This window comes from Trachinotus anak, unplaced genomic scaffold (assembly GCF_046630095.1).
Source record: "Trachinotus anak isolate AG129_WGS33_773 ecotype Australia unplaced genomic scaffold, CSIRO_AGI_Tana_v1 ptg000018l, whole genome shotgun sequence".
NCBI lineage: Eukaryota > Metazoa > Chordata > Actinopteri > Carangiformes > Carangidae > Trachinotus > Trachinotus anak.
In genome coordinates, this window is record NW_027273869.1 from 17,515,504 (window position 1) to 17,525,116 (window position 9,613).

Genomic DNA, 9,613 nt, shown 5'->3' on the forward strand with positions numbered 1-9,613 from the left:
GACAACAAGATGCTGAGGAGGGTAGAAAAACACATGTTGATTTCCCTAAACAGTCTGTCCAAAGTGAGAGGAGGTTTACCTGGTGCGGGTATGACCGTCTCCACATGGTTCTGGTCCAGTTTCAGTTTGTCTCCGGAGTCGATCATCCTCACCACCGCTGCATATTTGTCTCTCACCTCCTACAGAAAAAGGATCCACGACTGTTAACATCACAGCTCCTCTCTCTGGTCCACACATGCACGTTAACACATACAAAACACCGTTACCGTGATAACAGCCTTCTTCTTGTGGTATTTCTCTCCCAGTCTCTTGGTGACGACTTTGACCACGATGTTGGGCTGCAGCCAGTAATCTGTCCTGACCGACTGCTGCTTCTTCTTCTCCTCCATCTGAACAGAAAATGTTACACATCTAATCAGGACCGGCTACATACAAATTCAAACACATGTAGAAGACAAAACAAAATCATCCGCTCTACCTCCATGATCTCTTCCAGAGCAGATTTCCTCTTCTTCTCTCCTCTGGAGTCTGAACCGGAGGACGTGTCTTTCCTCTTGGTCGAGGACGATGCTGCAGTTTTGAGAGCGCTGGCCCCCAGGACCGAACTTCACAGAGACACAAACAAATATCAAGTGGATATATTCGAATTAGTTTGTCTGAAAATTGTGCAAAATTAACATCCTGCACAGAAGCTTTTGTACCTTGACCTCGAAGGACCGGCTAGAGAAGAAGAGGCGCCCAGGTTGAAGGCAACTGCAAGAGAAAAACATGACAGTTTTACATACTTCATGATTTTGAGGGAGAGAAAAAACATGCTGAGATAAACAAATAAAAAATCCAAACCTTTTTCTTCTTCATTCTCACGTTTCAGCTCTGTATAAACTGGAGTGTCCTACAAAATAAAACACAACACAAAATATAACTTTAAATTTGAAAAGTCAAAGTCTCCATCGATCTGATCTGTCGCACAGATATACCCACGTTCGCCTCTTTGCCATCACGGGCTTTGCGGACTTGCTCCTCGATGAATCTCGCGCTCCTCTCTTCGTCATCCATCTCCTGCTTCTTCTTCTTCGCCTGCTCCTCTTGGCGGCGGATGGTCTCCGGGTCTCGATCGATGTACTGGATGTACCAGCCTTTGGGGGTCTCGTCAACCTTACACAGGCCTGTGGGAAGAACATTTAACAGATTATTTAATATACAACATTTAATCAACTGCACTAACTCTTCTACACATAACTGGCCTGACTTTTCTTCAGGGTAGTCATCATGCAGCAGTTTTTTGCATCGTTACGTCAGCTCACCTTCTCTGCCCAGCCACTTGGTGAAGTCAGTGAGAGTCTCCCACTGTGTGGAGTTCATGTGGACGTGCTCCCGGTCGCTGATGTACTCATTGTAGACAATGTTGTTATGCACTCGCTTGGTCCCTGCAGATCAAGGAAGAGTAAGTATACACATGTTCCCAGCTCTGTTTATAGACACAAACATCTGGATCCATCTGAACTCACCAAAACGTCTCCTGAGCAGCTCCACGAAGTCGCTCTTGAACTCACTGGTACAAAGGAAAGAAGATGGTTAAATCTACCATCTTAGTCCAACGTTAACATGTGTTTCTTTTCATAAAAATGCAGCTAATGTTCAAGCTCACTCTGAGAAGTAGTCCATGAACTTGTTTGGATCCTCTGAGGCCAGCAGCAGCTGCCTCTGGTGGGACTCTGACATGCAGTGACATTTGAAGCCATTCTGTCAGCAAACAGGAAATACATTTCAGTTTAAAACATAAACAGCAGCCAAAAAAAATAACTAAAATAATGATTAATCATAAACATCTCACCTCATCTCTGCATTGTTTCTGACACATCTGACAATACCACCGCAACTTCTGGAGACCTTTGGCTTTTATCCGGTTGCTTATCGCCTTGGGAGAGAGGAAATCTGCTTTCCCCATCGCGACCAGCTACAACAAACACAAAACACTCGATATAACGTTGAAAATAAAACTAAATTAGTAGAAATGTTGCTCTAATCGCCGCTAAACCACGTTCACCCGAAACCGACATAAACAGTTTCCGCGAGTGTGGTTAAAATCTCGCGATAACATTCGCTGCGTTCAATGGCTACTCGTAAGCTCCGTATTTTACCCAACACGTCACTGTGATTAATTACTTTTTTCTGAAATTTCTGGAACAAACGTAACTCAGCACTTTTCTTCGACATTTGTATTCAAGTTTTCCTCTTGTAGTAATTTTTCACGTAAGTTAGCACATTTTCCTAAACCCAGAAGATGGAAGCAAGTGAAATTAATACATAAATGCCGAAATAAAAGATCAGAGGTAATTAATGCCGCATTTTTTTTTTTAGATTAAACAGGTAAATAAACTTTTAAATTTCGCGAATGCATCATAGAAAGTGGGCAAGGAGGTATGTCGCGCCCTGTTGCCATCTGCACATACCTTCAAAACACAGGTAAGTGTAACCTAACTAATTGTCTAATCATGGATAATTTGGACGATAAATAATTTACTCAAAAGTAAAAAAAAAACAAAACAAAAAAAAAACAACAACGAGAATTTACAACACAAAACTATACAGGCACGGGCCACCAGACAAGTTAATAATAAAGTAAATTGTGAACAAATTAATGTTTAGAATAAGATAAAGTAATTTACTGAAGAAAGAACTAAAGTGAAAGAAAAATGTTTTTGTATCTAGTAATATACTACACAGGTTTACAAGAAATAATAAATCTACTAAAAGGCTCATTTTACTTTTCTTGGAGCTGTCTTGTGGGTTCAGTGACGTATGTGTGATCCGCTGTTTAACTATATTTTTGCTGGTACGTGAAGGCGTCATTCGTCCATTTTGCCCTTAATTTGCGCCTGCGCAGTCCTGCGTGTCTGACCTTCATAGGAGTAACCATGTTCGCCAGGACCAGCGCGTTGGTGTTCTCCCCACAATGGTAAAGTCACAAATATATCAATACCGTCCCAACAGTCTTTAAATGTATTGTCTCTGTATGCGCTCTGTCGACATGTGTGGCGGGAACGGATGTGTAACGTCTCGTCTGTAATTCACGCTAGTTATTGAATGCAAGGACGTGCTAACGTGGAGGCCGCGGCTAATGAATGGACAAGTTCAACCGGCTATAAGCTAATGCTAACTGAGCTGACATTGTGCGAGTATTTACAGGAGATGGTAAACATTTCACCAGTGAACCACTCTGAGTAAATCCATGTTTAACACACACATCACTCGCAATGGTATTCGTAGCCAGGGCTAACTGTCAAAGCTTCTTCTGCGCAGAGCTAACTGATGCTAACACATTTGCAGCGCTCATCTGTATTCCTCGTTTTATACCCTATGATAGATGAGCAGAGCTAATGATAAGATGACACTAATTAGAAGCTGCTGTTAATGTAAGATTGCGTTAATAATACTGTTACATATTGATAATGCTTGCAGCTAAAACTCATATGGACTATTTCTGTTCACAGTGGGCAGGTCAGGAACATGGCTACCTTGAAGGACAGTAAGTACTTCTGTATACTACACACTTAGTAACAACAGACAACAGCACAACAACATATTTTTAGACAATAATATAACAGTAATTACACCCCGGATGCAAAATTTTAACCGCTGATGTCAACACTTAATACAAGGTGAAGGCAATGTCTGATTAACTCAGTAAGTACACATGTCCTCATATGGAGCCGCCGGTTTGCAGGTCAATGCTTTACAACAGATTCATAAGATCATTTAGGCAAATGCAAAATACTCTCCCTGCGACACATATTTAAAAATCTTAACTAGATAATACCCGTGCAGGTGAATGATGCTGAATTGTGGAGCACATCCCAGTGATTTTTAAAAGGCTTTTATTATTATTTAACAAAGTGTGCATCATTGCCATTAACTTAAATGAAAATGAAGTTGCCAGATATATAGATGGAGTTCTGTGAGTTGGCAGCCCTGTTTATCGATTTGCAACATCACCTGCTATGATCTAATATGTTAGACACCTTGGTACAGGCATGGAGCAAAATCTGACAGCTGACAATTTATCGTGTCACAACTACATATTGTTGTCGTTATGCCTCACTCTAATACTGTTGGTGATGTCCTCTTCTCCCTCTAGTCACCATTCGGTTGAAGTCCATCAAGAACATCCAGAAAATCACAAAGTCCATGAAAATGGTGGCCGCTGCCAAGTATGCTCGCGCTGAGAGGCAGCTGAAGCCAGCCCGTGTCTATGGCACCGGTGCTCTGGGTATGTACACGTGCAAATTGGATTTTACTCTTGATAATTTACTGAATTAAGATTCCACTGATTCCTCTCTGCTCCGCAGCTCTGTATGAGAAGGCTGAAATCAAGGCACCTGAGGACAAGGCCGGCAAGCATTTGATTGTTGGCGTTACCTCCGACCGTGGTCTCTGTGGTGCCATCCATTCCGGTGTGGCTAAGACCATTAAGAACGAGATCGCTAACCTGACTGGTGCTGGCAAGGAGGTGATGGTGATCAATGTGGGAGACAAGCTGAGAGGCCTGCTGCACAGGTACAAGCCCCCTTCTTCATTGGCCATGAGGATATTTAGCTGGTGTGTTGTGCTTTAGGGTTAAGGGGTTCAGAACAAGAAAATCTGATTCCCAGTTCTCAACATGGCAAAAGTCACGTTGAGATTTTAATAATTTTATTATGCTGAAGTTTGTGCAGCAGTAATGATTTGATCACTGTAATTGCTTTGTTGGCTCTGAGACCTGACAACAGGGAAGCTCAGTCTGCTTCATTCAAACACTGATGCACAGTGGTGAGATAATTTTTTGATGCCCACTGTCTCTCATCAGAACTCATGGAAAGCACATCCTCATGAACTGCAAGGAAGTCGGCCGTAAGCCCCCCAGCTTCGGTGACGCCTCCGTCATTGCCACCGAGCTGCTGAACTCTGGATACGAGTTTGACCAGGGCTCCATCATTTTCAACAGATTCAGGTATAATACTTTTGTTTTGACTGTTTTCTTCATTTGGATTTGTGTGAAAACTTTTCTAGTGGCATCATACTGTATTGTCCTGATCACAAAGTCTCTCATCTTTCTCTGATGCAGGTCTGTGATCTCATACAAGACGGACCAGAAGTCTGTGTTTTCCAATGACATAGTTGCTAACTCAGGTAGGACACGTTCTGTTTGAAGACACTCAGCCTCATTGGTCCCAGCCAGAGATAACATTGAAGGTTTGTGTCTTGTCCCTCAACAGAGACCATGGGTGTCTATGATGACATTGATGCTGATGTGCTGAGGAACTATCAGGAGTTTGCTCTGGTGAACATCATCTACCTGGCCCTGAGGGAGTCCTCCACCAGCGAGCAGAGCGCCAGGATGACTGCTATGGACAGCGCCAGCAAGAACGCCTGTAAGACTTTGGGACTTCGTAGTTAACACATTTCACCTTCCTGCTGTTCAGTAGTCTGGAGATATTTTAGGAGAGGATGTGATGACGGGTAATATCTCTCTGTGACAACCTAGTGCTGTTAGTGTTCCTGCTGATTTTCTGAAGGGCTGAAGCCTCTTTGAAACAATTCAAACCATCATGAGAACCTATGGACGTAATGGTTTGAGTTATTTATGGAGCAGAGACTTTTGCTTTTCACAGTTTTATGAGTATAAAGTGAATATTGTTTGAGTTTTGCACAAAACGAGCAAGAAGGAAACCGCACATTGGTATCGTGGAGCTTGGCTGACGACGAATTGATTAAGCAGTAATGAGGATAATTGTTAGCTGCAGCCAAGTAGAGGTTAAGTGCTTCCCATAGGCATGAGGTCTAATTAGAGCTGCAGCCACTGACTATTTTCATTATTGATAAATCCGTTCATGCTCCTCTTCCTCTTGGGCTAATCACAACTTGACAAAACAAGCGATCTGTCGACATGAACAGTCAAAAACTAGAATATTTTCAATTGACAATCATATAAATAAATATGTAAGAGAAAAGCAACAAAACCCCACATTTGACAAGTTAAATCAGTGAATATCTGACAACTGAGTTCAGCAATTAATCAGTTATCCAAACTGCAGGATAATTTATTTTCTGTCAATTGACTAAATCTGCTATTGAATCATTTGCATCATCTAGAATCAGTCTACACATCAGATAATTTCACGATTCTGGGGAAGAAAGAGGAAGGGAAACATAATCTCCTGTCATGACGCCATGTTTCACATCTTGTTATGATTTTAGTTTGAAAAGTAGACTTGATGCTCTGACATCGGATTTCTCCTCCTTCCTTTCAGCCGAGATGATTGACAAGCTGACCCTCACCTTCAACCGTACCAGACAGGCCGTCATCACCAAGGAGCTCATTGAGATCATCTCTGGAGCTGCTGCTCTGTAAGTCCACAGTATTTTCTCTCATCTTCTCTCTCTTTTTTTTTTTTATTATTCCACCACTTTTCTATCATCCTCTATTCATTTGCAGATTTTTCTCTGACTCACCCTTTCATTATGTTCCCCCATCACTCTGCTAACTTTCTGACCTCTGAGACCTTTTTTTTCCTCTCAACCATGCATGTCTTTTTTTTTTTTTTTTCCAAAAAGCTGTCACTTTCTTTCATGACTAATTCTCCTCTCTGACCTCATCTGCTCCTCCTCACCCTCGGCTGAACTCAGGAACTGAGGCTTGTCTTAACAGAGGAGGTAACACTGTAGACTAGACTGTAACGTCAGGATCCCTCCTGGGCTAGTTTTCTGTAGAAGTGAGAGGAGTGTGCACCATGACGGCTTTGATAGAATAGACTAGACGCCCTTTAGGTTTCAGCTTGTTAAACACTGTCGTTAGTCAGGTCTGAATGGCTCTTTATGTTCACTGTTCTCACATTTTTTTTTTATTCTTCTCTTTGCAGATAAACGGACGAGGTCATCGTTCCCGTCGCCTATAGCTCTTCAAAAGTACTTCGGACAAGTGTCGTCGAGAGTCTAAATGAACATTTGTGCTTCTATTTGTAAAATATATGGAGAAAATAAACCTCTTACACAGAACCTGCATCCTTTCCTCAGTCCCTGTATCTCATTCCTCACAATAAAACCTAACGACTGAGAAAAATGAATGTTGATGCTTTACTCTCTACTTTAAATTAGAAATCAGTTTGTGTTGAATTTTCTTTACATGGAAATTCAGTTTCAGTTCAGAGGCTGAAAAGGAAGATGTTTCTTTGGTCAACAGTGAAGGATTCATGTAGAGTTTACCTCACTTGTGTAAATGTACAGAGGTTGAACAAAAAATAGCAGAAACACAATACAATGTCATCCAAAGCAACAATTACTCTTTCAATAAATGCCACCTCTTGGCTCTACACTGTGGTGTTATCTTGGATTGCATTATTTCAAGCAGCGATTATTAGGGACACTGATAATATTAAGCAGCTTGGTTATCGGCCATGATTTGACTGAGCCACAATAAATACAGTAAATAAATCTTCAGTGTTTGAGCCATCAGCTGCCTTCATTCACTCTGCTACAAAACTCTACAATGAGCCTTTAAAATATATATTGTTGTATTGTTTAACAGTAAAAAAAAAAGCCACAGACAGTAAATAAAAGGAATGAAGTCAGCTACAGTGTTTAAATGCTGCCTGCATGTAAACGTCTCAACAATATTTCAGTGTTACAAATAAAAAATGTAGGGCTTATGGAGACTATTTTGGCTGCACTTTTAAATTCTAACCACCTTTTGTTTACATTACATAGTTTTACATGAGTAAAAGCAACAATATCACAATTTAAAAATACTCTATTACCCATAACAGTCCTGCATTTAAACCTTACCCAAGTAAAAGCTTCCACTGACTTTGTACAGTGCAGCCCTGGCCTCATGTTACCTCGCGTAAAAGCTCTTCCTGTGAATTCAGTGCAGAGAGATATGAGGTAAACAGATGTTACATTTGGATAAAAGAGAGCGCTGGTGTTAGTGCTGAGAGAAAAGGTCAGATCAGTGCATCTGCATTTGTTCATGATATTACAAGAACCTGAGTAGTATCTAGACTTCTTACAAAACTGCAGAGGTTCTTATTGATGGTACGACTCTGGTGGACTGTTTCCTGAAGGAAGGTTTTTACTCTAGGTTTTAGAAAACGATGCCACTGAAGGCGATAAACTGTAATATGGAGTCAACTTCAGTAAATGTTAATTAGATAACAGATTGACCAAGATTGACCTGTTTTTCCAGTTACTTCTGAAACTGACACCAGAAAAAGTCAGAATTCAGTCAACAAGACCTAAGTTTTTTTTTTTCCTCAAACTGACTAATTTGAAAATTTATCAAATTTCTGAATTTAATCTCCTTTAAGCTCCTTTTTTTTTTTTTTTTTTTTTTTTTGATGTTTTACATAGTAATAAACTAACAAGTCTGTTATGAAATGACTTTTTCATCATAATCTGCTTTGCTGGAATTCATTTAGCATCAAGCCCATTACATATGATTGTATAGTGAAACTTGCCCGTTGTTTACGTGCTCTTTAAAAAGAGCATATGACTGTAGGTTCCTTAGAGCTGGAGAAACAAAAAATGGAGACTGACTGTTTGGCGCAAACGTGAAGAGAAAGTTAGAGAGGGATCAGTGTTTTTCTGTAACTTGTAGCTCCATGTGATAGTCCCTTGTTTCTTCTTCGTTGTCCTGCAGTTTCCAAAGCGTCCACCAGGCTGTGCTGTCTGATAAGAAATGTGGCGTCTCCTCAGTTTTCCAGCAACACCCTGCATGAGAGTGAAAAGAGTTTATAAGAGCAGAACAACACATTTTCATGCTTGGTTTACTGCATGATCAATGATTTATGTCTGGTCAGTTGATCCTTCATATTCAGATTCAGTATCTGATCTGAGTTCAGCCTTTTTTTATTTAAGTCTTGTGGTTTCTCGTGGTCGTGTTGATCTGGCAACATTTAATGCCAATAGTGACAGAGAATTAGACAGAGGGTGTTTGTGGTTTGCGTTTAATATCATCCCTGTGCCCGAGATGTAGTCCTTCCTGTTTGTGCATGCCTGCATCTGTGTGTGTGTGTGCATACATGTCCTGCAGGCCCTGTTTGTCTATTGTATTTGTGCTTGTTATTGTTTACTCCTGAGGGGAGTGGGGAGCGATTGCATCTGAACACTGAAATTACAGCGATGCCAGACTCTGATAAACACAGTCAGGGAGCAGCAGCCTTCTCATCATCTCCCGCTCGCTGGCGAAGCCCCAGCAATGCCGCATTGCATGGATGTGGGTGAGGAAGGGTGAGGGAGGAGGAGGAGGGGTGGTTGGCAAATTTGGGAATTCTTTGAATGATGGATAGATTGTGGAAGCTGAGAGCAGACTGCCTCTTTCTTTCCAGTTAAAAGACTCATTAGACGCTGGTTTATTCTCCTTCGTGGCAGGATGGTAGTAAGTCTGGACAGTTGTCTCCACAGCATCGATTTTCTTCTTGTCTTCATGTTGATACTTTAAAAAGAAACAGTAAATTTAGCACAATGATAAAAGTCCAACTCTAGAGTCATGGTTCAGGTCTGAGCGGTCGCCATTACAATGACAAAGAATGACTTTAACGCTGTACAGACCAAATGAATGAATTAATATAATAATAAC

At 41.1% G+C, this 9,613-nt stretch overlaps 2 protein-coding genes across 4 annotated transcripts in view; one reads left to right on the forward strand and one right to left on the reverse strand.

Annotated features, from left to right (window-relative positions):
- kin (Kin17 DNA and RNA binding protein) overlaps window positions 1-2,093 on the reverse strand; it is a 3,084-nt gene extending 991 nt beyond the window's left edge. Inside the window, exons 1-10 of the mRNA XM_071502127.1 lie at window positions 1,835-2,093; window positions 1,649-1,743; window positions 1,509-1,552; window positions 1,305-1,427; window positions 982-1,166; window positions 844-892; window positions 702-753; window positions 479-605; window positions 267-389; window positions 80-179 (exon numbers count right to left, since the gene is read on the reverse strand). Coding sequence (XP_071358228.1) covers window positions 80-179; window positions 267-389; window positions 479-605; window positions 702-753; window positions 844-892; window positions 982-1,166; window positions 1,305-1,427; window positions 1,509-1,552; window positions 1,649-1,743; window positions 1,835-1,948 — 1,012 coding nt within the window. The 5' untranslated portion in view covers window positions 1,949-2,093. The remainder of the gene's footprint in view (window positions 1-79; window positions 180-266; window positions 390-478; window positions 606-701; window positions 754-843; window positions 893-981; window positions 1,167-1,304; window positions 1,428-1,508; window positions 1,553-1,648; window positions 1,744-1,834) is intronic.
- A 744-nt stretch (window positions 2,094-2,837) lies between these two features.
- On the forward strand, window positions 2,838-7,349 carry atp5f1c (ATP synthase F1 subunit gamma). Of its 3 annotated transcripts, XM_071502131.1 has the most exons (10): window positions 2,838-2,959; window positions 3,495-3,529; window positions 4,139-4,270; window positions 4,350-4,557; window positions 4,847-4,990; window positions 5,105-5,169; window positions 5,256-5,411; window positions 6,291-6,387; window positions 6,667-6,693; window positions 6,900-7,349. In XM_071502131.1, exons 1-9 carry the CDS (start codon window positions 2,919-2,921, stop codon window positions 6,671-6,673), a joined length of 885 nt encoding a protein of 294 aa, XP_071358232.1. In that variant the 5' UTR covers window positions 2,838-2,918; the 3' UTR covers window positions 6,674-6,693; window positions 6,900-7,349. The 3 variants fall into 3 exon arrangements, with proteins under 3 accessions (XP_071358232.1, XP_071358233.1, XP_071358234.1); XM_071502132.1 differs by lacking the exon at window positions 6,667-6,693; XM_071502133.1 differs by lacking the exons at window positions 6,667-6,693; window positions 6,900-7,349 and having other exon boundaries at window positions 2,847-2,959; window positions 6,291-6,391.
- The last annotated feature ends 2,264 nt before the right edge of the window (window positions 7,350-9,613 follow it).